Below are 27,957 nucleotides of genomic sequence, written 5' to 3' on the forward strand. Positions count from 1 at the left end.
AGCACACGAGGAGTCACAAACAACAACAGACCCAGCAAACAGCCCGATGAGGCGAAGTGTAAAAGGACCAGAGTTCAGCGGTAAACTGACCTTCGAGGAGGTCTGAGGCCGAGCCGAGGCAGTACTCCATCACCAGCTGAGGGAGGGACACACACACACACAGCGATGAGTCACCGACAGAAAACTAATTGGTAACTAGCTTGATAATCGGCTACTTGTTGTCATTTTACAAGCAAAGTTTCCAAGAATCTGATTGTTCCGGGGACTCAAATGTGAACATATGAGGCTTCATAACAAACGGAACATTTTTGGACGATCTGTCGGACAAACAGAGACCTCTGATGAGTGTGATGTCATCGTCGTATTATTTCACTATATTTTAACAGTTTATAGAACAAACAATGAATTGTTTCATTGTGAAATTGGTAACAAACATAATGTTTAGACGGAGCCCTGAACAATACAGATGTTGGTAGTTGTACTCCCACGGTGGAGGAATACTGCGTTACAAGTTTAAGTCACACATTCAAGTCCTACGACAGGATCAGCATCAAAATGCACTTAAAAATACTCATTTCAGATGAATCCAGTATAAAGTATATTGTTTGATCGTAATCATTGATGGGAAATGTCTAAATCCCAATAATGTTTCAGCTGGTGAAGGTGGAGCTCATTTTAATGATCGGGTCAGTTTATCTGTGTGTTGTTAAACTGAATGTGTACCGTTACTAAAGCTGCCAGGGAAACGTAGTGGACTAAAACATGTGAAGGTTTGTCTCTGAGGATTAGTGGAGCAGAAATAGAAGAGAACATTTAGTAGAAATACTAAATTGCCAACTACTGAATTACTTGCCAACTACTTTGATAGTGAATGGATCATTTTGAGACATTTTTTAAGAAGAAAAAGTCAAAAGTCTCTGATTCCAGCTTCTTAAGTGTGAATCTTTCCTAGTCTCTTTCCTCCTCTCTTACAGTGAACTGAACATGTTTGGGTTGTGGACAAAGAGACGCTTGAGGACGTCACCTTGGGCTTTGGGAAACACTGATGGACATTCATCACCATCATTTCTGACACTGTACAGACCAAACAACTAGTCGATTGATGGAGAAAATGATGGTCACCATTAGCTGCAGCCCAGCCAGTGAACAAACCAGAGTTCTGGTTCTTCTAAAGTAAATATTCTGCACCTTTGCTGGGTTTCGGACTGTTAATGGGAGCAAAGTTTGTTGCAGCTTGAAGGTGATCAGCTATAATTGCAGTGTGGGTGAGGGGGCCGTATTCTGTTACGTACCCATGCTGTGTGCTCCTTCAGGTAACAGCCCCGGTACTCGATGGTGTTGGGGTGGCGAAGCTTCTGCAGGAACTTCACCTCTTTAATGATGTCCTGCCATTTCTGCACATGAACACAGAGCACTCAGTGAGTCCGTATCGAGACAGGCTGATCGTTATTACTGGAGGAATATTTTAATCAAGCACCAGACCCTCAACATGCCCCCTTTCAAACATCTTCCTTCGTCAAAACCTTCACAAAGACAGACGTTATTTTAATTGATCATCTCTAGGACAGATACAGCCTAAAATGCTAGATCTGGTATTGGCGAGTATGTGAGTCTATGCACCAATCCCCAGATCATTAATCACCCCTAGGGAATCAATCACTCTCTAAATCTGCTCTGTTGCTGGAAACTACTGATTTAGAGCCACAAAGAAGAGCAGATTTCAGGTGATTTACACTGCACAGGCAAACTACAGCAGTTCAGTGCTAGTGGAGGGCGTCACGCTGGTCAGAGCAGGCGACACGTCAGCAACATGTCCAGTTTCCTGCTGGACAGCAGCTTAGCACACTGGCTGAACAGACAACAAAAAGGGTATAGAAATGTCAAAAAGAGCAGATTGGAGATTAGCTGGGCTATGCTAATCTTTCTCCACAATGAGCTGTTCATATTCATGGTCTTTTTCTAAACTGGACAATAAATGACAGTTCTGTGGCATTTATCCTCTGTGTGCTTTTGTTCAGGTTTTAATGAAGGCTGTAAACTGAGCCAGGCAATACAACAATGACAGCAATCATGACTGTTAGCTGGTCAGGTACTGGAATCAGTATCAGGAAGGAAGAAATGGAATTGGAAACATCACATCTCTGAGGCAAACAAAATGTAAAACCCAGGACGAAGTCAGAGTAGTTTGACACTTTCATTCCCCAAGTGAGAAAATCCAAAAGACTTGTTAGAGAGCAGGCAGAGACGGAGCAGGAGGGTGGACGTCATCTCTTTCTACTTCTTTACCTCGTTTGTCTGCTTGCCGCTGTAGGACATCTTCTTGATGGCCACCACCTCATTGTTGCGCACATCTCGGGCCTGTTGGAGGACGGAAACGCCACCATCAGCACGTTAAAACACTCAGGAAACCAAGTTAGTCAGAGAAAACCAGTTACACAGATCACACCTTTTATTTCACCTTCGTTTATCCATTCAAAGCCAGTTCTCTTTTGCAGGTACTTCGTGACAACACTCACATAATCTCACACATTCACTCCTGGAACTGGTGCACCCTCCAGCTTTGATTGGAAAGCATGGATTTGTTGTTTCGAGTGCGATGGCGGTGTACAATGCTGCCTCCTGGTTTTGGCGATGCAGTTTGAGGGCAGGTGAAAGTGTTTTGGTTTGACTTCAGAATAAGAGGATGAGTCTCTACATGTGAGGACATCTCATATCTCCCAGCCAGCTGCTCTGCTGTCTGTCTGTAGTCTTTGTCCTGTACACGCCTACATGTAAAATGCAGATTAGAAGCATCTACACATGTTCCAGAAATGTGTCTTCAGTGGGAGAAATCAGGTTTCTCTAATCCCCTCCCCTGATTACACAAACAGGGTTTCTGGTTCACATTAGGTTTAAGAAATCAGCTTATGAAGAAAGCTGAATGTAGCCCGGTTACTTACATGCATTTGGCTTCATTATGAGATTCTCTTTAAATTCTGTTTGAAGGACATTTTAGGACTTAATCAGGGAAACCTAACCATGTAAGGTTTCCCTGATGCTTAAAGACGCTTCTTGTTTACATGGTTTTTTTGGTTCATCTGCACCCGTTTATTCATCAATTTTGATTTATTACTGCACTGGATTAACTGCTTCTCCTCCATCTTTTCCAGGGTAAAGAGTGCAGGTCAATTTTAAAACCACTTGGTGGTGCCAAAAGATCGAACTAACATGTCCAGAGAGCTGAGAACAAAGATGAACACCACCATCCTTTTGTTCAAACTACATTTTTTTATTTATGGTTAACTTATATTTTCTGTTCCAACTGCTTAATCCACCAAAGGGCTTAACCCTAAATCCCAAGTGAGGATGCTGCCATCAGAGACCAGACCAAGTCATGTTGCTGTGTGAGGACACTGAGAATAAGTATGATAATAGCTGATCCATTAAAATGCAGAATAATCAGCTGAAACCACTCTGTAGACCTGTACACATTAAATACGACCAGCACCTCCTTTGTTCTGCAAAGTAACACGACTGCTTTTGTCAATGGAGTCTGGTGGCTTTGAAGAGAGCGACACTACAGTTTCACTTGCATGTTGGGGAGAGCTGTCTGGCATATATACTGTAAATGAAGCAGCGTGCACTTAAGTGTCTGAAGTCCATCTTCCTGCTGCCCCCGTCCACAGCAGTACATTGCTTAACGTCTGTGCCGGGACTCCTGCCTGCTTCTGTGAGCTGGGGCGTGTCGACCTGCATCTACTGTAGGTCAGACAACCACGCTTGAAAAGAATCTGGTCAGTTGTCCCCTCTGACACATACAGAGTGTACATACAGCCTGAGCTCGGAGCAGAAAGCTGTGGCACTCTGCTAAATTGATGCAAATTGATGCACATCATCTATTTTGGTAGCACGTCTCTAATGGCCTTTTAAGGATCCTCTGAAACTCAGACAGACATTGAGTGAGAGCACTGTGGAGGTGTTAGTCTGCCACGCAGCCTGGAGAATATTTTACAGGTAAAATGAGATGCAGAGCTTGGTGCACACACACTGTGTTCCCACTGTTTTCATTATCAGGTGGGGAAATGTTCAGATTCACTGTTTCCTTTGTCTTTCTCAAACCCACACATCCAGTGACTCTGCTTACTGCTCGGTGCATTTCTAAGGGTTGGCTCCCTGCGTTTAGATCTTTATCTGATGGTTTTTTTCCTCCAAGTCAAATGTAAATTCAATTTTCCACGACTGAAAAGTTGAATTCCCACGACCTATAAATGAAACATGAAATGCAAAAATTCCCTTTCAACACACAGATTGGAGATCTTAGACTCTTGTCCTTGAGTGCCACACTGCTGCAGTTTTGTTCCAACCCATTTACTTTCATTTATTTCTTTAAATACAAGCACACAAGAGTCCTTGATTTTCCACGACAATGGACACAATCGGAGCACCAGGCAGCAGGAGCACCACAACAAGAATTTTGCTGTTGCTTCACACTTGCACCCAAAACCAGGAAACTACCTACAAACAAGTAGAAGAAGTAGTGTTGGACTGTTTGCTCTGGTTCCAGGCCTGAATCACCCTGCACGTGTCTGATTTATTGAACTGAGCTCTACTCTTTGATAGCGGCTTCAGAAACAGTCGACCAATCAGAGCTTTTGAAGGCAGGATTATGAACATTCCTTTAAGTCGAAAAACTTTTAAATAACTGCTACCAGCTGCCAGTGTGTATGGCTGTGATAACTAATGTACCGCAGGGCTGAACTCATTACAGTCATCAGCGCTAACTTATTTTTTCTTTTGTGTGTTTTATTAAATGGTTGGCGGCTCAACAGTAAGGCCTGTCCGCCGCCGGACCCAAAGTAAGAAGTGACACTCATTACACCACTACTTCGTTAAACCAGTATTCAGAATACCAATTTGACACGTCGCAAAAGGTCAAGGAAGAAGTCATTGGCGAGTATCTCCGTAGCAACAACCAACATATGACATCCTCTCCGGTGGGGCAGTGTTAGAAACCGGAGGAAGTGCTACGGCTAAAAGCCACCGGGGGCGTCTGAGTCGTGGCTGTTGAGTTGATTGCACACGCCGTTGTTGATGCTTTAAATCCCACTGGTGAGTTTCAGAAGCGCCCCAGAAGCAGCTCGGAGCTCTTTTCCGCTAAAGATACGCGCCTGCTCTATTTCTGATGGACGCCGCGGCAAGCAGCACAGAGCAGATGAGGCAGGCAGGAAGTTCCGTTTTCAAAATAAAAGCCCCTGTGCAGACTTTCAATGGTATATTCCTGCAGCACATCGGTATTATTTTCTAATAGGGGGGCACCAGCCATCTGACCTGACCTCTGCCTCAGCCTGTGTGTCGGTGTTAGGTGCATAATGGGATGTAAGCCCTTTGTGGGAGATGTAAACCGTGACCTGTCAAACCTCAGGGACACGTTGCTTTTTCACCGCCGTAACAAATAATTCATGCGGTCACAGTGCTGCCAGTTTGCTTCATCAGCAGCATTCAGAAACCTCCTCAGCCAACACTTCACCAACATCAGGCCTGGGAGGCTGTGCCCAACAATGTCTGCAACTTTCTGGAACCAACACGCTGGCATTCACACCCACTTCACACCACGACTGGCCAGCTGTGTGTGAAGGTGAGAGAGTGGGAAGGATGCAGAGTACAAAACCATGAATATCATCCAGGAGAGACGGTCTGAAAATGTGCTCCGATCTCCATATTTAAATGCTATGGACGAGCGCTGCGCTGAGAGCAGCTCTGAACACTTAAAACCAGTCGTTTTCTCACATGAACACAATGTCAGGCTGGATGGATGAAGTGGGGAAAAGGCATTTGGGTGGTTCACAGATCATCCCACAGAGTGACGAGGCTGCGCTCAATGTTAAACACACACTGCATCAGACAAACATCTGCTGCCAAGAAGTCGGCAGGCGTGACGTCCTACTCACAAAGTACACGGCTCCGAAGCTGCCGTGACCGATCTCGCGGAGGTCAGCAAACAGTTTCTCCGGATCATCTTTGCAGAAGAGATCCGCCACATCCGGGTCTTTCAGATTGCCCGCCCGTGCACTCGAGGGCATGGCCAGGGCCTGGAGGACAGGGAGAGCAGGGTTAGTGCTGGGAGGCTGCAGTGAGGGCAGAAATACTCAGGCCAGAGGCCGGAACGAGGCCGCGTCGTCCAGGCCTCAGCAGCAACACTGAGAAACACTTGTTTTGGAAAATTCATCATACTATTGTCCTCTTTCCTCATTAGTCAAAAGGCCAATCTGTAAGATTTTTCCCTGGAGCTGAAACGTTTAATCCTGTCGACAGCATTATGATTATTCATTCATCCTTTAAGATATCAAACATTTGCTGGTTCCACATTCAGATTCAAGTGATGATCATCTGCTCCTCTCACATCCTAATACAATTCAGTTATCTTCAACTTATGACGTGCTAGTCACACAAAAAGGAGCAATATGAAGACATCCCATCATACCTGGAAATAAAGTTTACAGACATTTCTGTTTTACACATCCCTTTAACAGCAGTGAAAGTACTGGCGCACTGGGAGTCATAGCAGGCTCCAAACCTGTGTTTTGATTTCTGCTGAAGGACCAACCCTTTGGTTTAAATTTGGATCGTGGACTGTGTGCCCATTTTGTTTTTGAAGGATGTGAAGCGTCTGTTTTCCACTTCAGTTGGGCAGAAAACCATCTAATTAATGTGTTAAACGTGCTGGAAAATGCATTCTTGCACTGTTGTAAAGTGACCCATTTGCAAAATTCCCCCATGTGCACCAGAATCAGACTCTATCAGCTTCCCCGATGCTCAAAACCTGTGGCACATGTCTGAGAAATCCTGCAATATTTCAGGAATGTCATGACTGGCTGCTTTTGGCATTAAAGGTCTGGAGTTATCATGGGCTCCGTGCCTCTGTGGTGATAGAAAACAGTCTTTATCTCCCACAGCTGATCTATCTGGGACAGTAACCAGCTGACAAGTTGTGACATGAAGACATTCAACAATCAGGGGAGAAGCCAGGATGTTCAACAGTGAGAGCGAGCTCCAAACAGAAGGAGAGTTGTGAAAAAGAGCAACACGAACAGCGGAGAGCGAGTGTTAATGTGGGGGAGACAAAATGGCAGCTGGTTTTCACAAAGTGCACTTCAACATGAATGATTTCAATTATTAACTGTTCAGTTTGGGCTGGAACCCGTGACGTCAAAAGCTTAATTGCTGTGAACAGCTTCCAAAATAAGAGCACATGGCAGCAGTCAGCTTTTCCAAATCGTCAACTGAGTCCCAACTGGTGACATTTACGTCTCTCTCTCTCTCTCTCTGTAGAGAAGATGCTACTAATAATAATGACAGTCAAAAACAATGAGATGATACTTGACTCCAGAACTTTTTCATATTTGTCCTCAAGTGGTAACTCTGGGTTAGGGTTAGGGTCCTATCTGTACTGGACTATTAAATGACCGGCAGGTACTAAAAGTTGGCTCAAAAACAATCCAATATCCAATCCAACATACATGTAGTTATTTGTTGTACATTTATTAAAAAGGACCTCTTAGTAGTTTGTCACAATAAAAATGATAAATAATGGTTGCCCCTTTTCAGAATTAAAAAAGAACCCACCTGACAAGAGTCAGAAAACGGATGCAGAAGCTGAATAAACTGAATAAATCGTGTCTGAGCAGCTGAATCTTTAGTCTGGCAGGTGTAACAGCTGGTCTGAAACCAGAGTGACACCAGCTGATTTCAGGGTGCGGTCAGAAGAACCGTGAGCAGACCTCTTAGTCTTCCTGATAACGTTTGAGCCATGAGGCCGGTCATGAGACCGCAGAGAACAGAATGGAGCACATTATCATGAAAGGGGGCTGTGGTCCCTCAAAGAGCCACACAGTGACTTCAAAACGTCCCCATCAGGACGTTAACGACGCAGAACGTGGCGCCTTCCACATGGAGAAATGTGGTGACCGTCCAACCTGCTGCATTACGCTTTAAACAAACCATGATAACGCAGGTTTTCAGCGAATCTGTTGAGAATGTTCATTTCATCAAGTTATAAACAGATTAAATAAAAAAACATCATAGTGGAAATTATGTTTTCATCATCGTTTAATTAGATGATGTTTAGTTTCTCATGTAATCGATTAACCACTCTGTAAAATAGTGAAAAGGAATCTGTGATTTCACAAAAGTCCCTTTTCAAACAAAGTTTTAAACAATGTGAACGTTCAGGTTGTCTGCTCCTCTTCTTGGTTTTTCATTCCAGAAAAAGGTTATATTTTTGGATTCTGGACAATTTGTCAGACAAATCAAACACCTGATGAGGCCACCTTGATGTAATCTGCCATGTTGTAATCAACATTTTTTCTAACGTTTTACAGACCAAAGATTAGTAGAAAACAACCGGCAGCCCAAGGTCCTCTATAATCTCCCAGAGGCCGAGGTAGCCACATAGGTAGCCACATAAGCCATTTCAGCTTGAGAAATGGCTGAAACCATGAATGGATTGTCAAAATTGTAGCTGATTAATGATTCATAATCAGCTCTGGCTGAAATACAAGGGAGTATTTCATCTTTAAATAACAAATTATATAACACACAGCCAACCAGTGGGGAAAAAGGAGACAAAAAAAAACATCCTTACACAAACTTAATGACGTGCACAACACAGCACAGAGTGTGAGTGAGAGCACTAAAGGTCTTCAGCATCCAATGCAAACCAAAGATCGGTAGAAATAAATCCATGACGATGAGCCAAGCTGAGCTTCAAATCAAACCATGTGACTAAATCAGCCCCCTGGATCTAATCCCTGGCCTCACACTGAGTCTACGTTATTGACAAATGCAACATCATTTTATAATGGGGTTAATGTAGCTGCTCGTCCTTGAGTGTCAGCTGGCGCCCTGAGGACAGACGGCAACATGAACACAAGCGGGCCTCTGTGATTCGGTGAATGCATGAAAACACGGCCTCGGGGTCCCTGTTTAATGCAGCACTGCCAGGCTTGTTCCTTTAAAAGCACCGCTGTGTAAACGCACTAGTAAATCTGTGCTAGACGAAGAGACAGAGCCCCCATCCTCCCACCCCCGACGCTTCTTCAGAACGCGGTGAACCAATTTCCAACCATATATTATATGGCACTCAGCGGCCGAAAGGTGTTCAGCCCAAGGAAAGGAAAGCAGACGCCCGCACATACTGTCTACAGTCAGGAGACAAACAACCAGTGTGAAAACTGTGAAACACACACATATGTATGGGTCTGCAGGAAGAACAGCAAGTTTCCAAATTAGAGGGAGAAATGGGGCGTCCTAATTGCCTAAAGCTTAAACTATGTAACTGTGGTCCTGATCTGTCCAGGGACCTGTATCATGTCATTCCTCTTTCATGTTTTCTATCACTCTGCGCTGTTAATTTTCACTAAAAGAGAAAAAGAAATACCGCCTTAAAACGGGGTCATGATGACTGTATCATGAATCCACAGAAATGACCTAATGTTCTGATGTATTCAAAATAAGTGCACCGAGATTTGTCACAACCGTCTTCTAACATTTTCTCATTCCTCCGCTTCATGCTGAAAGTCAAAAACCACCTAATCATTCCCCATTTTTGAAATGAGAAGCCGTCTTGTGGTGTCTATTTTTGTCATTTTCCAAGGACCGAGGCTGTTCTCACAAGTTTAAGCACGCAACACTGGGGAAGCAAGTTTCCTCGACTTCCTGTGTGGAAAAAACAAACTCACACAAGCTCAATTAAGCTAAATATGAACGCAGCATAAGACACTAAAAAAATAAACAAAGACAGAGGGGGAAGAGAGGAGACGGAGCTCCAGACAGCTCTTTTTTAAAAACGATGAGTGACGTGAAATTTGGTGTGTCAGTGGTGCCGAATGACCGAGATCACATGGCTGAGCCCAGTCCTCACTTGGAAACCGCTCTGCATGACAGAGGCTCCTTGTTGTCAATGTGTGTGTGTAATATTCACACAAACTGGCTATGAAACCATTTCTTAGCATCAACATCCAACACCTCCACAAATTACATGATCTGTCATCTTTTCATAAAGGCAAAGAGGTATCAACAATTTTCACCGGGCGTGGTCCGCTCTTTAAGAAAAGTTCATACGGTGGAGGCAATAAATCCTCAAACAGCCCCACTGAGGACAAAGAGCACATGAAATCTGTATTAATACAAACTAATCTGCTCATGGCGATGGAGTATCCAATGTGAAAGCTCAAACTTTTCAAATCTCCCAAAGCAGACAGCATCAAACTGAATCTCTGCATCTCTTTAGGAGCAAGAACTGATACTCAACATGAGTGGGGCTTTGATTTTTTAATTTACATAGTCAATACACTGAGCCCTGCTCCAAAACGGAACCCCCAGACATATAACAGCAGCTTTGTTTGGACATGGTCACACCAAACTGTTAAACTCCGCATGAACAGAAATCAGTGTTAATCAGTAGTCAATAAATGTACTGGCCGGCCTGAGGCATCATGTCTGCTCGCAGCTCAACTCATCACATCTGAACGAAGCTGAGTTTTGTTTTGCTGTGGTTTCAGTCCACACATTGGCATGATGATGCAACTTGCTGCAGCATATAAAATCAATGCTGTCTGCTTGTCAGTTTGCCAGTGAAATGAACGTGTTACCGTTAGCAGATGCTAATAAATGCTGATATGGGCAAAGCTAACTCTAACTGCCAGCAGTAGCTCATGTTAACCTTACTGGGCTTTGAGCTACAAACGCATTAAACCCAGAGGAAGCTGTTTGGTCAGATCTGCCCTGAAAGCTTCCAGTACGTGGCTTTTTGTGGCTACATTGTGCATCCTAACGGTGTGCTGGCTCTGCGGGAAAACAGCGTCTAAGTCGGCTAAAGCAGATAAAAGGAGCCATTAGATTGAACTCATTGGACGGTTAGCTGCAGCAAATGTACACCAAATCTCACTTGTGCTGCAGGCCTCTGAAAACAAATGAAAGACCAGTGGGCGTCCCTGGACCTAAGTTTGAAAACCCCTGGATCAGCTAACTAGGTTAGCTAGCATCGCAGCTAGCTTAGCTAGATGTAGCATTACTCACCGCGGCTTATTGTGGTTCCGCTCTGGAACGAAAAACAACTGTTAGCAGCCAAGCTAGCGAGCCTCTATCCTCATAGCCCGGGTCTCCTCTCGGCAGATGATCAACACGACGTTTGGCCCATTTCCGCCGAAGTCCCTCCGTGATTCAGAGCGACAGTGAAATTAATTAACGGTTTCCAAAGTTACACCGCTAGTTCAGCGGGCTCAAATAGGAGCTCTGAGCTCGCCAGTGGTCTCTCTTTCGTTACTGGGTTACTAGCCTTAGCTAATTGGCTAGCTTAGCTTTGATAGCTTGCAAGCTAACGTTAACATTAGCTATTCTACGGGGTGTGGCTGATGTTTGTCCGCGGTGCCCCACTTCCTAGCATGTTGTCCCGGTACACCCGAGCCTTTTTAAAATACTCTCCTCAAATCCAACTTAATCTCTGAGCCCCATCCTGACGGTGGACTTGTTTCTGACACCGTTTTTGTTCTTGCTAAATACAAGATGGCACAGACTGGTGGGGCGGGACTCAAGTGCTGACCGGAAAACGATCATTTCTATTTCCGGTGAGGTTTCCGCTTCACAAATAAAAGGGTATAAATACATCGACCTAGATAATGTTAATAATCTAGTACAAAGCCTCCAAGGCTTGATTTAATGATTATTTTCACAAGACTTTTCTCTTTATGTTGGACGCATTTCATCAGGCTGAATAGACGCTGTCCAGTGTATATATGTCAATATTATACACACTGGACATGAAGAAGAAACTACAGTGTATAGATCACAGAGAAAATCCGTTTTTTATGTACTGTACTGAAAACTCATTTTATGGAACGTATCTAGAAGTGAATCTAGTCTAAAACAGAGAGGCTCTTACAGCAGTGAGCTAATCTGAAACAGTGAAACTGTGACACCTACTGGTTCACCTGTGTTCTGCACTGCTTTATTTTTGCTGCACATTCACAGTAACGTGTCAAAATGTTCATCTATCTACCTCTTAGTCTGTAATGGCTGCAGGTAAGGAACGACTGAATCACATGTGGTGATATTTAGAAACACCTCACATCATTTTAGGACACACAGGCTGTGTTTCCTGTCTCTGGTTTCTGTGAATCTGAATGTGGCTGCACTGTTGGTTTAGAGAAGAACACAACATTAACGATCTCTGATTTCACTGTATGTTAACTTCTGATGACTCAGCGTTTCACAGTTCAACTGATGGATGAAACCGAAAGACAGACAGATTTATTCACAACCATCTTTATTGCAGAGTCCAGCAGTGCAACAATATAAAGACATCTGGACGAGTCAGATCAGCATTTCTTCTTATTTATAAAGTTTATAAAGTGGCCCATTAAACAGTCACGGTGTCCATAGAGTCCACACGAGGGGCCCCTTTAGTCCACCTCCTCAATGGTGGGCCCCTGGGAGCCGGCTCGGGCCCGCTCTCCACAGCCGCCTGCAGGCGCTCCTCCCTGGTACACCTGGCTGATGACGGGGTTACACACCTTCTCCAGCTCTCTCTGCTGGTGCTGGTACTCCTCTTTATCGGCCAGCTGGTTGTTCTCCAGCCAGGCGATGGTCTGGTCACACTTCTCCAGCACCTTCTTCTGGTCCTCTGCGCTCATTTTGCCCTTCAGGCTCTCGTCCTGCACACTGCTCTTCATGTTGAAGGCGTACGACTCCAGGGAGTTCTTGGCAGCGATTTTCTCCCTCTGAAGGTCGTCCTCAGCTTTGTATTTGTCGGCGTCCTGCACCATCCTCTCGATCTCCTCTTTGCTCAGGCGGCCCTTGTCGTTGGTGATGGTGATCTTGTTCTCTTTGCCAGTGCTTTTGTCCACCGCGGACACGTTCAAAATGCCGTTGGCGTCCACGTCGAAGGTGACCTCGATCTGCGGGACGCCTCGTGGAGCGGGCGGGATTCCCGTCAGCTCAAACTTGCCCAGCAGGTTGTTGTCCTTGGTCATGGCTCTCTCCCCTTCGTAGACCTGGATCAGGACCCCGGGCTGGTTGTCGGCGTAGGTGCTGAACACCTGGGTCTGTTTAGTGGGGATGGTGGTGTTGCGTTTGATCAGGGACGTCATGACCCCTCCGGCCGTCTCGATACCCAGGGACAGAGGCGCCACGTCCAGCAGCAGCAGGTCCTGAACGTTGCCCGAGGTGTCTCCCGTGAGAATGGCGGCCTGGACGGCGGCGCCGTAGGCCACCGCCTCGTCTGGGTTGATGCTCTTGTTCAGCTCTCTGCCGTTGAAGAAATCCTGCAGGAGTTTCTGGATTTTGGGGATTCGGGTGGAGCCTCCGACCAGGACGACGTCGTGGATCTGCGCCTTGTCCATTCTGGCGTCCCTCAGGGCTTTCTCCACCGGCTCTAATGTTCCCCTGAACAGGTCGGAGCACAGCTCCTCAAAGCGAGCCCTGGTGACGGAGGTGTAGAAGTCGGTGCCCTCAAACAGAGAGTCGATCTCGATGCTGGCCTGGGAGCTGGAGGACAGGGTCCTCTTGGCCCTCTCGCAGGCTGTGCGCAGCCTCCTCAGGGCTCTCTTGTTCTGGCTGATGTCCTTCTTGTGTTTCCTCTTGAACTCCTCCACAAAGTGATTGACCATGCGGTTGTCAAAGTCTTCTCCGCCCAGGTGAGTGTCTCCAGCCGTGGCTTTGACCTCAAAGATGCCGTCCTCGATGGTCAGGATGGACACGTCGAAGGTGCCCCCGCCCAGGTCAAAGATCAGGACGTTACGCTCTCCTGACTTGCTTTTGTCCAGGCCGTACGCGATGGCGGCTGCCGTCGGCTCGTTGATGATCCTCAGGACATTCAGTCCTGCGATGACGCCGGCGTCTTTAGTCGCCTGTCGCTGGGAGTCGTTGAAGTACGCCGGGACCGTGATGACTGCGTTGGACACCTTTTGGCCGAGGTAGGCCTCGGCGATCTCCTTCATCTTCACCAGGACCATGGAGGAAATCTCCTCCGGGTAGAAGGCTTTGTCCTCCCCTTTGTACTCCACCTGGATTTTGGGCTTCCCTCCTTCTCCGACCACCTTGAAGGGCCAGTGCTTCATGTCAGCCTGCACCAAAGGATCATCCATCTTTCTTCCAATCAGCCTCTTGGCATCAAACACAGTGTTGCTGGGGTTCAAAGCCACCTGGTTCTTGGCTGCGTCCCCGATGAGCCTCTCTGCGTCAGTGAACGCCACATAGCTGGGGGTGGTCCTGTTGCCCTGGTCGTTGGCGATGATCTCTACTTTTCCGTGCTGGAAAATCCCCACGCAGGAGTAGGTGGTGCCCAGGTCGATGCCGATCGCTACGCCTTTAGCTGCAGACTTGGTCATTTTGAATGTGTCCTAAAGATGCAGAGACAAAAAAATAGCAAAATAAATACCTACAGCAACTATTATTTTTTCTACAAGGGAATATATTTTCCAAAAACTAGAGAAGAACTATTACTAAACTTATAATGAAAGAATAATGAATGAATGTTGCGAAATATAAAGGAACTGTTGTATCCAGAGTCATCAATACTAAGCCTAGTGCTAATTGGCCTGACTGACTTCACAAAATTATGAATGAATCAATAAAATCGTGCCCATCTCAAATGATCTACTAACATTTTCCACCATTTTTAGTCTTCATGGTCAGTGATCTGACAAATAAAATATATCTGTACCACTGAACTTCTCCAGACATTACAAAATTGTGTGCAGACAGCTGGGTAATTATTTCAATGCCGAATTTTCAACTGCAGCTTATTTTGTATAAATAACTCGTTAAGATTAGTTTGACGGGACTGTACATGAATCCGACAACCAATGTGGTCCAATTTTACAGTTAATCGAATGGAATTTGGTTGAACACCATCTCTCCACTTGGTACTTAGCTAGCCTAAAGCAGCCTAAAATTGACAGTTTTTCTACAGGAGTTTGGTGAGACTTCACTTAAATAGATATGGGGAGTATCTCTATTTAAGTGAACAACAGTTATTTCTGTGACTCCAGCCCAGGTTTGAGGACATTAAGGTCATTTCTAATATGATATGATATGATATGATATGATATGATATGATATGATATGATATGATATGATATGATATGATATGATATGATATTTAAACTGTAGCAATTAAAGCAGCGTTCTTACCCTCGTTAGAAGATGAGAATATAGAGAGAAGAGTAGAAGATGAAGAGGGTCCTTGAAGGCTGTGTCGCTCCTGCCCTCGGTTATCTTGTGGTCTCGGTGCCGGTTTCTGGCTAACTCTCTGTCCGGTCTCTGGCTCACTCTCTGTCCGGTCTCTGGCTCTCTCTGGCCGGTCTCTGGCTCTCTCTGGCCGGTCTCTGGCTCACTCTGTCCGGTCTCTGGCTCTCTCTGGCCGGTCTCTGGCTCTCTCTGGCCGGTCTCTGGCTCACTCTGTCCGGTCTCTGGCTCTCTCTGGCCGGTCTCTGGCTCACTCTGTCCGGTCTCTGGCTCACTCTCTGGCCGGTCTCTGGCTCACTCTCTGGCCGGTCTCTGGCTCACTCTCTGGCCGGTCTCTGGCTCACTCTCTGGCCGGTCTCTGGCTCTCTCTGGCCGGTCTCTGGCTCACTCTGTCCGGTCTCTGGCTCACTCTCTGTCCGGTCTCTGGCTCACTCTGGCCGGTCTCTGGCTCACTCTCTGGCCGGTCTCTGGCTCACTCTCTGTCCGGTCTCTGGCTCACTCTCTGTCCGGTCTCTGGCTCACTCTCTGTCCGGTCTCTGGCTCACTCTCTGTCCGGTCTCTGGCTCACTCTGGCCGGTCTCTGGCTCACTCTGTCCGGTCTCTGGCTCACTCTCTGGCCGGTCTCTGGCTCACTCTCTGTCCGGTCTCTGGCTCACTCTGTCCGGTCTCTGGCTCACTCTCTGGCCGGTCTCTGGCTCACTCTCTGTCCGGTCTCTGGCTCACTCTGTCCGGTCTCTGGCTCACTCTGGCCGGTCTCTGGCTCACTCTGTCCGGTCTCTGGCTCACTCTGGCCGGTCTCTGGCTCACTCTCTGGCCGGTCTCTGGCTCACTCTCTGGCCGGTCTCTGGCTCACTCTGTCCGGTCTCTGGCTCACTCTCTGGCCGGTCTCTGGCTCACTCTCTGTCCGGTCTCTGGCTCACTCTGTCCGGTCTCTGGCTCACTCTGTCCGGTCTCTGGCTCACTCTGGCCGGTCTCTGGCTCACTCTGTCCGGTCTCTGGCTCACTCTGTCCGGTCTCTGGCTCACTCTGGCCGGTCTCTGGCTCACTCTCTGGCCGGTCTCTGGCTCACTCTGTCCGGTCTCTGGCTCACTCTGGCCGGTCTCTGGCTCACTCTGTCCGGTCTCTGGCTCACTCTGGCCGGTCTCTGGCTCACTCTGTCCGGTCTCTGGCTCACTCTCTGGCCGGTCTCTGGCTCACTCTCTGGCCGGTCTCTGGCTCACTCTGTCCAGCACCGTTACTTTATACTTTCCTCTCTCCTTTCTGGTTGTTTCTCGAGCTTTCTGCTGAGTTTGTGGACCAATCACAGAGCTCAGCGGCTATACGTGATGACGCACACGGAAGCGTCTCCTCGAGAAGTTTCTCTACGTTTCTGGTCCGCCGGGGCCTCACTGCTCTCCTCTGCCAGGACAAACCACGTGGCGTAAAAACGACGAGAAAAACTGCAATTTCTGAAGCGACTGTGTGTATCCCATATTTAATCAGACACATTTTCAGAAGAATTCTGAAGCTGTTGATGTTTAATCCAAATCAGAATCAGATGTGAAGTGTACATTCATCAGACGACCAAAAAACAGGTTTTCAGATGGAGGGCTGGTGAGAGTTTGTCTTCCTACAGGAAAACATTTAATCCAACACTAAAGTGCTCAAAAATAACAAAACAGCATCAGACAACAATTTACCTTCTGTAATAGTTTCTGATTCTGTTAAAGGTACTAAGATTTATTTTTTTACAACAGTAGAAGAAGAGTGTGCAGTTTTATTTAAGGAGCACAAATAGCATACAACCTTAGAGGTTTGTTGTGCCATGTTTGAGTTATTTTACAGAAACATTGACATCTAAACGGTTTATGATACAAACTCACACATTGTCTCAGGGACTTGACTGTGACTGTGGTATTCACCAAAAAGGAAAGACAACCGGATGTTTAATGTGTAACCAGGTCTGGATTTATCTATTTATGAGGCAAAAAGTGAGCCTTTAAAGCCCCCAGTTAATTAAAGATAATTATGGTTAATGCATGAGCCATAGTTTTACTGGATAGTCTCTCACAGTGTCCTTCTTTATACCACCAGCAGATGACACTAAAGGAATTCATTCTCAAATCCTTGAAACTGAAGAAAATCAATGAATAAAATGAATCGAGGGAATTAAAACCGACTCATTGCATCCAACAGTATTATGTGACAGACGTGGATGTTTAAGAGCAAACTAACACTGAAGTGCTACAAAAACTATTGAACTCTATTTGGAAGTGTTTCCTTTTATTGTGTTCAGCATTAAATCAAAGGATTTCAGAGGGAAAACAGATGAAAAACGGCAATGAAACGTATATGGTTAATACTGCGATATGCCAATTTGCCTTCAAACCTTGAGATAAATAAAAGAAACGAGAATGAAAACCTCCAAACAAAACAGCAGCAGTGAGAAGTGACAGAGAGCCTGATCTCCAGTCATAAGGAGTGGTCAGGGTGTCCTCCAGCTCCTCCTGCAATGCACAAATACATAATACATAAACAGTGTATAAGACATTTTCTAATGTCTTCCATAAAAAAGACTTTAATAAAAAGCTTTATCGGCCTTTCAAACCACTTTTTATGCCTTTAAGAGGACGAGCTGATAGAACAGGAAAGTCCTGTTAAAGTGGAAGGGCACACGGCCGGCTGTAAGATGATTAATGTGAACAGCAGCACTTTCCTGGTATAACCGGCTTGTTTGGGTACACATACCATATTTGTCACAAGGCCGCTCACAGTGTTGGTCTACGGGGCACGCGGCAAAGATTAATTCAGATGTTTGTTGTCACTCCGGTTGTACCAGTGACATTTTTTAGCTGTGGGGCTCGGCCACAGAAATATATATATGAAATAAGGGATGAGGAAGAATATAAAATAAAATGGAAGCGCAATGAAGTAAATGCAATTAAGATTTATAAGCCCTTTGGCTACATAAAAATGATTCTTTCACAATGTCACAGCATTAAAAGTCAGATACTATACAGTCAGTGGTTTATTTAGCCAGAAACAGCTGTTATGTTGGTCTCTTCAGAGCCACCAGACTCCATTGATGAAAATAGTGCTTTTACACGGGATTTGCTGGTGAACCCATTGACTGTATGACAGGAGTGGACTTGACCATCGTGACATCACCATTTAGAAGCCTCAAGCTAGGCTTTATTTTTTGGAACCAGAAGTGACCCTCAGTCCAGGAAGACCGTCTCTGATTGGTCAGTGAGCAGATAGTCCCGCCCTAAAGCCCCGTCCCCCTTCCTGGTCTATTTTCGTCTAAATTGACCATAATTTACTAAATGAAGAAGACTGTAAACTAGAGACTGAGACCAGAAACTCATCAGGAAAATGTTCACTGAGCTCATTTTCTCAGACTACGTCCACTTCTTTTATACAGTCTGTGGGTTGACCGCTGCCTCCATCAGTTTGTTAGTTTTGTGTTATTGTATAACTTTGGTGTTTTAGAGTGTTAGTTCAGATCCAACACAATATGTGTGTAACAAACAATCACACAGACACACTGACTGATGGAGGCAGCAGCAGAGCAGCAGCTCCTGTGTCCTGTTCTCTAAAATCCCTGTTTTAGTGAATGTAGTCTGGTGTGTGTGCTGTTTGTGGTTAAACCAAAAGGATCTTCCAGGTCTCTCTCTGTAGGGATCCTTTCCATGATGCTGTCACACACTTAGAATAACACTCTGAGCCTGTCAGTGGATCAAACAAGCTCTTCTAGTGGACCTACTGTGATCAGGTGCAGTTGTCCCAAAGGATCACGTTGCAGCCATTGCAGCCCGTTTGGTGTCTGCTGGCTGAGGTGATCTACTGGACCAGTTCCAACACTGTTACTACCTACCAGTCACTCAGACACCAATAGGGCCCATGTTTAAAGTTGTCCTTTAAGTAAAAGATTAGAGCACATCTACACTCACTGGCAGGAACAGACAGTAAGAAGTCTGAAAAGTCTGGATCCACCGTGCTGGCAGCTTTATTTACTTCAAGAAGAGCTTCTGTGATGTCTGAGGTGTTGCCTCAGAGCATGACAGCAACACAGCACACCTTACAGGAGAGCGGGGTTAGAGCAGAGTCACACCTTCCTCCTCCACGCTGCTCAGCTCCTCCACTGATGACAAGACACAGTGTGAAGAATCCCGCCATGGGGGTAAAGCTGTTAGTCTGTGGCGTCGTGCTCCTGGGGTTAACAGGTGAGTGCTGTTAAATATGTGCTGATAATCTGATGTTTACATTTATGTTGAAAAGAAATCTGAATATAATAGAATGACTTTTGTATTTCTGTGTAATTCAGACAAATTTCAAACAAATTCAAACACACACACACACACACACACACACACACACACACATATAGAATACTGTATTTATGTCAATATATGTATCAGAATGTATGTTTTATGCATTTACCGGTGGTTTAGTGACAGTCTACTGTACACACTGGTTGTAAAAGATAAAAGGTCACTTAAATTGATCTGAAAAGTTGATTTAATCAGTCTGAAACATGAAATACAAAACTTGATCCGTTCCCACAGGTGACATTCAGTAAAGTAAGAGAGAGGAACTTGTGAAACCAGACCAGCCAGTTGACTGTTGACACTCAGTCCCACTGACTGAAAGTAGAGGTGACTTTGGCCAACAGAACAAAGTAAACACACTGATTGTAAATGAATGAACACTTATCCTCTTTCTTGTTGAGAGTTAGATACTCAGATTGAAACCACTCTCGTGTCTGTTCAGTGATTATGAAGCTATGGACGTAGCCAGTTAGCTTAGCTTAGCATAAAGACTGGAAACAGGGGGAAACAGCTAGCCTGGCCAAAGTCTAAAAACACCCATGAAGCCTAGCAGTAGTACCTGGTAGTAGTATCAGTAGTACTGTCAGTACTGTCAGCAGTATCAGCAGTATCAGTAGTACTGTCAGTACTGTCAGTAGTATCAGCAGTATCAGTGGTACTGTCAGTACTGTCAGTAGTATCAGTGGTACTGTCAGTAGTACTGTCAGTTGTACCTGGTAGTAGTATCAGTAGTATCAGCAGTATCAGTAGTACTGTCAGTAGTACTGTCAGTAGTACCAGCAGAATCAGTAGTACTGTCAGTAGTACCTGGTAGTAGTATCAGTAGTACTGTCAGTAGTATCAGTAGTATCAGTGGTACTGTCAGTAGTATCAGCAGTACTGTCAGTAGTACCTGGTAGTAGTATCAGTAGTACTGTCAGTAGTATCAGTAGTATCAGCAGTATCAGTGGTACTGTCAGTAATATCAGTAGTACTGTCAGTAGTACCTGGTAGTAGTATCAGTAGTACTGTCAGTAGTACCTGGTAGTAGTATCAGTAGTATCAGCAGTATCAGTGGTACTGTCAGTAGTATCAGTTGTACTGTCAGTAGTATCAGTAGTACTGTCAGTAGTACTGTCAGTAGTATCAGTTGTACTGTCAGTAGTATCAGTAGTATCAGCAGTATCAGTGGTACTGTCAGTAATATCAGTAGTACTGTCAGTAGTACCTGGTAGTAGTATCAGTAGTACTGTCAGTAGTACCTGGTAGTAGTATCAGTAGTATCAGCAGTATCAGTGGTACTGTCAGTAGTATCAGTTGTACTGTCAGTAGTATCAGTAGTACTGTCAGTAGTACTGTCAGTAGTATCAGTTGTACTGTCAGTAGTATCAGTAGTACTGTCAGTAGTATCAGTAGTACTGTCAGTAGTATCAGTAGTATCAGCAGAATCAGTAGTACTGTCAGTAGTATCAGTAGTATCAGCAGAATCAGTAGTACTGTCAGTAGTATCAGTAGTATCAGCAGAATCAGTAGTACTGTCAGTAGTATCAGTAGTACTATCAGTAGTATCAGTAGTATCAGTAGTATCAGCAGAATCAGTAATACTGTCAGTAGTATCAGTAGTACTGTCAGTGGTATCAGTAGTATCAGTAGTACTATCAGTAGTATCAGTAGTATCAGCAGAATCAGTAATACTGTCAGTAGTATCAGTAGTATCAGTAGTACTGTCAGTGGTATCAGTAGTATCAGTAGTACTGTCAGTAGTATCAGTAGTATCAGCAGAATCAGTAATACTGTCAGTAGTATCAGTAGTACTATCAGTAGTATCAGTAGTATCAGCAGAATCAGTAATACTGTCAGTAGTATCAGTAGTATCAGTAGTACTGTCAGTGGTATCAGTAGTATCAGTAGTACTATCAGTAGTATCAGTAGTATCAGCAGAATCAGTAGTACTGTCAGTAGTATCAGTAGTACTGTCAGTAGTATCAGTAGTATCAGCAGAATCAGTAGTACTGTCAGTAGTATCAGTAGTACTATCAGTAGTATCAGTAGTATCAGTAGTATCAGCAGAATCAGTAATACTGTCAGTAGTATCAGTAGTATCAGTAGTACTGTCAGTGGTATCAGCAGAATCAGTAGTACTGTCAGTAGTATCAGTAGTATCAGCAGAATCAGTAGTACTGTCAGTAGTATCAGTAGTACTGTCAGTAGTATCAGTAGTATCAGCAGAATCAGTAGTACTGTCAGTAGTATCAGTAGTACTGTCAGTAGTATCAGTAGTATCAGTAGTACTGTCAGTAGTATCAGTAGTATCAGCAGAATCAGTAGTACTGTCAGTAGTATCAGTAGTACTGTCAGTAGTATCAGTAGTACTGTCAGTAGTACCTGTAGGAGACTCTCTGGACTACTTTATCTACAGTCACACACTTCTGTCTGAGGGAAGGTTTGGACCTGCCCCCCCCACTGGTGCCTCCAGGTGCACACATACATTTCCACAGCTTGATGGATGAAGACAGTGATCCATCATGTAGGTATGGAGTGAATACAGCAGTATCAGTAGTACTGTCAGTAGTACTGTCAGTAGTATCAGCAGTATCAGTAGTACTGTCAGTAGTATCAGTAGTATCAGTAGTATCAGTAGTACTGTCAGTAGTACTGTCAGTAGTATCAGTAGTATCAGCAGTATCAGTAGTATCAGTAGTACTGTCAGTAGTACTGTCAGTAGTATCAGTAGTACTGTCAGTAGTATCAGTAGTATCAGTAGTATCAGTAGTATCAGTAGTACTGTCAGTAGTATCAGTAGTATCAGCAGTATCAGTAGTATCAGTAGTACCGTCAGTAGTACTGTCAGTAGTACTGTCAGTAGTACTGTCAGTAGTACTGTCAGTAGTACTGTCAGTAGTACTGTCAGTAGTACCGTCAGTAGTACCGTCAGTATCAGTGTGGCCTGCTCCAAATATCTTCCATATGACAACCTGTCCAAGAGCTGTGACAGGACGTCAGTGTCTGCCCACAGTCCTTCCTGCTCTTCCATGGAGCCTTCAGCTGGACCAGCAGGTTCTTCTCTGTCACTATCTGTTAATGAATGAATCATTTCTGTCTTGTTCTCTTGGAGAAGGGCAGATGTGTGAGAAGTGGTCACTCTCTCTGGTTGGCCTTCTGCTGTAAATACCAGCCTCACCCACGGCACTGTTTGTTGGTCATGGAAGCAGGAAAAACCAGTGGGTTTAGTTTTTCCTTTGTTGTCTGACGTGTAAATATGCTCTGTTCAGAGTGACGACGCTGCTGCATGTAAAGATTCAGAAAATCACTGTAAAACAAACATGTGGACTTAATCCTGTTCTTCTTTGCTCCTCCCACAGGATGCTACGCCCAGTCAGATGGTGAGTTATGCTGGCATATTTTCTTTTATTCATTTAATTTCTCTTTTGCAAAGATAACACACGGCTGACTCATCCATTTCCTCTCTTTACACAAGACACACACAAGAGTGAACGTTTCAAACAGCCTCTGAGCTGGAAACATGAATCCTGGTCAGCAGCTTCTCCACAGACGCTGGTTAAACTGTCAGAAAGTTTGGACACACACACATTCGTGCTCCCCTCAGGATGAGTCCCACTAACTTTGGTGACGCTCCGACTTTTCATCTGGCTTCCACACGTCTGAAGTGTCACGACCCTCAATAGTGCTGTACACTATCCCTTCCATACGTTACATGTATGCTAACAGTATGCAACAGCTGCTCCTCCCCTCCAAACTGGAGGTAGTGAAAACAGGGTCTGCCAGGCGTCAGTTTGTAGTCTGTGAACACTGAAAGGATCTAAAAGGCAGTGGGATTCATCCTCTGAGGGTCACGAATCTCATGATAATCTGTCTGATATTTGTTGTTCTCATTCTGCTAAAATACAACTAATAGAACAGATCAGACACAGTCCTCACAGGCCAGGCGTCCATACAGATGATAACACACAGAAATACACAACACAGAAGCAGAAACAGCACCGACGTGCAGCAGCGTCATGATTTCTGCCCGTTTCCCTGCAGACTGTGGCATCGCACCGCTCAACAACAAGATCGTAGGAGGTGAGGATGCTCCTGCAGGAGCCTGGCCCTGGCAGGCCAGTCTGCACCGGAGCGGCAGCCATTTCTGTGGAGGCTCCCTGATCAACGACCAGTGGGTCCTGACTGCCGCTCACTGCTTTGAAAGGTGAGCTCCGGTCCTGTCACACCGCTCAGCGCTTCACCTATCCAAACAGAGCCAGCCTGTGTGGCAGCAAAGAGGGAATATAGTGGGGCTGGGTTGGAAAAAAACAAACAAAGTCAAGTCAAATGCACTCATAGTGTTTTTCTTTATGCAAAGAGTGACAGTCAGATATACCATTACAGTCAGAGATCAGTGCAGCAGGTCAGCTCAGGTCTTTGCTGCTCTGTGAGGAAAGTAGCAGAAAAACAAGAGAATAAAAACACAGTAACACAAATGAAGACACTGAAATTGCCGTTACGACAATACGGAACACGACAAACAGTTTGTATGAGAGAAGCTGCACAGATAAGAACAGGAGTCAGATAGAGAGCTAGAGTTAGAGGGTTTGGAGCTTTTGTTAAAAACCTGGATCTGGATCAGTTGCTGGCTGAAAAAAGAGCTGATGTCCTCCATCACATTCTATGAGGGTTTCTTTTCTCACAGTTCAGATTTCTGTAAATTAAGACTGAACTCTGATTTTCATTCTATTTTACGACATCCTTTGCTAACAGCACCAGTACAAAATATGCTTACTGACAGAGAGGAGCCGCTGCCCTCACACCTATATGTACTTCCACTTCTAGTGGAAGTACATATAAGTACATTATACTTGATTAACATTTACTTAGGTTTGAATTCCAGTTCAGTTCTTTTGGGGAAATTTCTATTTATTGTATAATTAGTACCAAACCACCTAGTTTTTTCCTGGAAATTATGATAAAAATACAAACAAACAAAATAGCACAAAGACCTATCTTTATTTCTGTGTTGTGTTTTTTTTTGTCATTACATTAATCTTTAGATTCTAAAATGCACTTTTTTCTCTCTCCTCAGTGACTTTTATGTCCTTGTGACACTTTTGAGGCTGCTGTACTGACATTATGACATGAAGGGGGAAATAGCAGCAGGAATAAAGTTAAGAATGATGAAAGATGAAGAGAATAAAATACAGATATATAACACACACACATGACAGAGAGCTACCACAGTAAACACACGCACGGATAAAGACAGCATATTGATCACACGTCTTATTGATCACACGTCCCTGACAGCCACAGCAGAGGTGGATCATCTGTCTAACTAACAGGGAAGCGTCCACACCACGTTTAACAGCACAACCCCAGAAACACAAGACAAGTAGCTGTACCTTCAGAGGCTCTGTGCTGTCAGCTCACTGGGGGACTTCCTGGTCCGATACCTGAGTCATAATCTGCTCACCTGCTCAGCATATCAGACTTCTGAATGTAGAGGTAACATGTAGGTGAATGCTCTGTGTTTGTACAGACTTGTGCTTGAACACTACCTTCACTTTCTCCCAGTCACACACACAGGATGGGATGTGGTTCAGTGCTCTAAGCCACCTGTCATTGTGTAAAAAAACTGATATCGTGTACATGTTTTAACATATACGCTCTCTTCTTTTATTCTGTATTGTAAATATCTATTTTGGCTGCACTTTTCCTGCCATTCTTCTTCTACTTAAGCAACAAGTCTGCATCGTCTTGTAGAAGACTAAAAGACCCCAAAATAAGTTGCATTTCCTGCCTGTGACGTGTTGTTTCTCAGCACCAGCACAGACGGTCTCATCGTCTACCTCGGACGTGAAAACCAGCAGCTCTTCAACCTAAACGAGCAGTCCCGCACGGTGTCCCAGGTCATCAACCACCCGGACTACGACGACACCCCGAACAACAACGACGTGTCCCTGCTGCAGCTGTCCTCGCCTGTGGAGTTCACCAACTACATCAGACCCGTGTGTCTGGCGGCGAGTGGCAGCGTGTTCGAGGCCGGGACCACCACCTGGGTCACCGGGTGGGGAACCATCCGATCTGGAGGTGAGAGCCGACACATTATTCATGTTAACAGTGAATGATGTGGCGGCTGCTATGTCTAACTACGTACTCCTGCTCTGATCACACAGTGTAAAAAGAACAAGACATTCCACACACAGATGGATGTGGTGGTTTAGATTCAGGACTTCCTCCCAGGAGAGACCAGCTGTCTAAATAAACCATTTACAAAACTGACTTAAATCTCAGTTATTAGTATTATTAGGATTATCATCAGCTGGGTTAGTGTAGTGGTTATTCCAGTGTGGTGGCTGAGCACAAGCTTCTGACTGGACACCTCCAAACACAAAACTCACAAACAAAGATGCTATTTTAAATAAGGCTGCTAAAGATAAACTCAGGACTCTCTGGTGAACAGGGCCACCATGAGGTCAAAAGACCTTCCTGACAGTCTCCCCCACCTTTATCCCCATCCTCCAGCCACTACATGGGGTTGGCTCAAAAAGGGAAAACAGTGATTCTGGCTCCTCCAGTTAGGTTTGGGCAAAGATGATGGTTTGGATTATGTTCACATCAGGTGTGTAATTATACCATCTCAGTGGTGGAGGTTAGCTCAGGTAAAAGGACACCACAGGGTAGAAATACTCCAGGTCCTGCAGTCTGCATTAACGTATGTTTTCTCTTTCAGTTTCCCTTCCTTTCCCACAGACGCTGCAGGAGGTGAGTGTGCCCGTCGTGTCCAACAGTAAGTGCAGCGAGGCCTACACTGGGATCATCACAAGCAACATGATCTGTGCCGGTCTGGACGAGGGAGGGAAGGACTCCTGCCAGGTGAGTCACTGTGTGGTGAAGCCCCCGGCCTGTGAAACCAGCTCACCACACACTCATAGATGCTCCAACGGGCCTGGCTACTGGTTAAGGCAGAGCACAGACACATGTGGGATTAGCATCACTGGATATTTTGTATTACTACTAATGTAATGAAGTCAAAGAATACAATATTTCCCTGAGATGTAGAGGAGCAAAAGCAGAAAGTGGCTTAGGGCCTGTCCACCACTGCTGATAGAACCGACATGTGTGACCTTCCAGGGGGACTCAGGCGGCCCCATGGTGAGTAAAAACAGCTCTAGGTGGGTCCAGGCCGGAGTGGTGAGTTTTGGCAGAGGCTGCGCGGAGCCCAACTTCCCCGGCGTCTACGCCCGAGTGTCCGAGTATCAGTCCTGGATCAACAGCCAGATCACCAGCAACCAGCCGGGCTTCGTCGCCTTCCAGGGGAACGGCTCGACCTCAGGAAGCACTTGCCTGCTGCTCTCCCTCGTACCGGTCTTCCTCTCCCTCTTCCTCCTTTCATGGTGACGATCAATTTCATTTTGTCCTGAAACTGATCAAATTAAACACTTATTTTCTTTACTAATGAGCACAAATATTCAAGACTTGCACTGATGATGTTTACAAAGTTGAACGTGTGTGTAAACTTCATTACCTCGTTAATCTGTTGCTAATTAATTACTGAAACTGTCAATACCTTCTACTGCCTTTCACTTGAAACTGTGATTTACTTTATAAGCATACAGACATGAAACACAGATGATATTTATTATAATAAACACTGAAGGAGTCAAATATTGGAAGCAGCTCTCCATACGATGCCACACAGATTCTGTGTTACACATATTTTGAACACCAGCAGACTATATTTGTACTTTTGACTGTTTTATGTTAAATAAATGTTCTTTTCATCTGGGGCTATGATTCTGTAATAATTATCTCTAATCGACACTGGACTGCAGTATTCTGATGCTGTACCTCAGTCAAAATAAGTACTAATACTGCACCGTCAAAATACAAATAAAAGTCCATCTGCAGCCTAGACAAGCCTAAATAAGATAAAATGAGACTTCAGGTGCAGCTGAAGAAGCAGATAAACAGCTAAATAAACTTACAGCTAACAAACATCACTGTGCTTTGGGATAAAGTGAGACTGGACTGAAATTCTCCTACATTTAGATGAGTTTAGTCTGTGGTGACACCGTTTTGAATGGAGTGTAATAGGACTGTATTAAACGTGTGCACACAGTTGGTTGTGTTGTGTTTTATTGTGTTTCATCAGCGGGGTGGTTAGCTGATGGAGGCGGACACTGAGTATAGAGCTAGCTGGATCTACATCATGGACACATCTGATACAAAATTATTCTAATACAGTGTCTTATCTTGTGTCTTGTCTTAAGTCTTATCTTTGGCCTAAACATCCAGGCTGCTTACGGGCAAAACAGAGAAAGCACTTGAGCACAAACATTTTTTTGAAAACAAAAATTGTGCACAATTGTCCCATGCACACACCGTACGAAGGTGGTGGCCGTAGCCATCGTGATGTCACCCTCTGTTTCATGGACGAGCGCTTTGAGGCCTT

The 27,957-nt window shown here is 45.0% G+C and overlaps 3 protein-coding genes across 4 annotated transcripts in view; 1 reads left to right on the plus strand and 2 right to left on the minus strand.

Moving 5' to 3' along the window:
• taok2a (TAO kinase 2a) overlaps nt 1–11,253 on the minus strand; it is a 46,687-nt gene extending 35,434 nt beyond the window's left edge. Inside the window, exons 1-5 of the mRNA XM_070847445.1 lie at nt 11,056–11,253; nt 5,928–6,068; nt 2,287–2,358; nt 1,293–1,394; nt 91–136 (exon numbers count right to left, since the gene is read on the minus strand). Of these exons, the coding sequence (XP_070703546.1) occupies nt 91–136; nt 1,293–1,394; nt 2,287–2,358; nt 5,928–6,059 (352 nt within the window). The 5' untranslated portion in view covers nt 6,060–6,068; nt 11,056–11,253. The remainder of the gene's footprint in view (nt 1–90; nt 137–1,292; nt 1,395–2,286; nt 2,359–5,927; nt 6,069–11,055) is intronic.
• Nucleotides 11,254–12,305: 1,052 nt separating this feature from the next.
• Nucleotides 12,306–15,232, minus strand: LOC139217296 (heat shock 70 kDa protein 1-like). The gene is made up of 2 exons (XM_070848621.1): nt 15,169–15,232; nt 12,306–14,375 (listed from the first exon to the last, which is right to left on the minus strand). The coding sequence occupies exon 2, from the start codon at nt 14,361–14,363 to the stop codon at nt 12,438–12,440; it is 1,926 nt and encodes a 641-aa protein (XP_070704722.1). The 5' UTR covers nt 14,364–14,375; nt 15,169–15,232; the 3' UTR covers nt 12,306–12,437.
• Nucleotides 15,233–19,371: 4,139 nt separating this feature from the next.
• LOC139217297 (trypsin-like) lies at nt 19,372–27,623 on the plus strand. Of its 2 annotated transcripts, none has more exons than XM_070848622.1 (6): nt 19,372–19,427; nt 22,874–22,894; nt 23,556–23,718; nt 25,324–25,592; nt 26,236–26,378; nt 26,637–27,623. In XM_070848622.1, exons 1-6 carry the CDS (start codon nt 19,379–19,381, stop codon nt 26,901–26,903), a joined length of 912 nt encoding a protein of 303 aa, XP_070704723.1. In that variant the 5' UTR covers nt 19,372–19,378; the 3' UTR covers nt 26,904–27,623. The 2 variants fall into 2 exon arrangements, with proteins under 2 accessions (XP_070704723.1, XP_070704724.1); XM_070848623.1 differs by having other exon boundaries at nt 26,678–27,623.
• Nucleotides 27,624–27,957: the final 334 nt, after the last annotated feature.

Source organism: Pempheris klunzingeri, chromosome 17 (assembly GCF_042242105.1).
Source record: "Pempheris klunzingeri isolate RE-2024b chromosome 17, fPemKlu1.hap1, whole genome shotgun sequence".
In the NCBI taxonomy this organism is placed as follows: Eukaryota; Metazoa; Chordata; class Actinopteri; order Acropomatiformes; family Pempheridae; genus Pempheris; species Pempheris klunzingeri.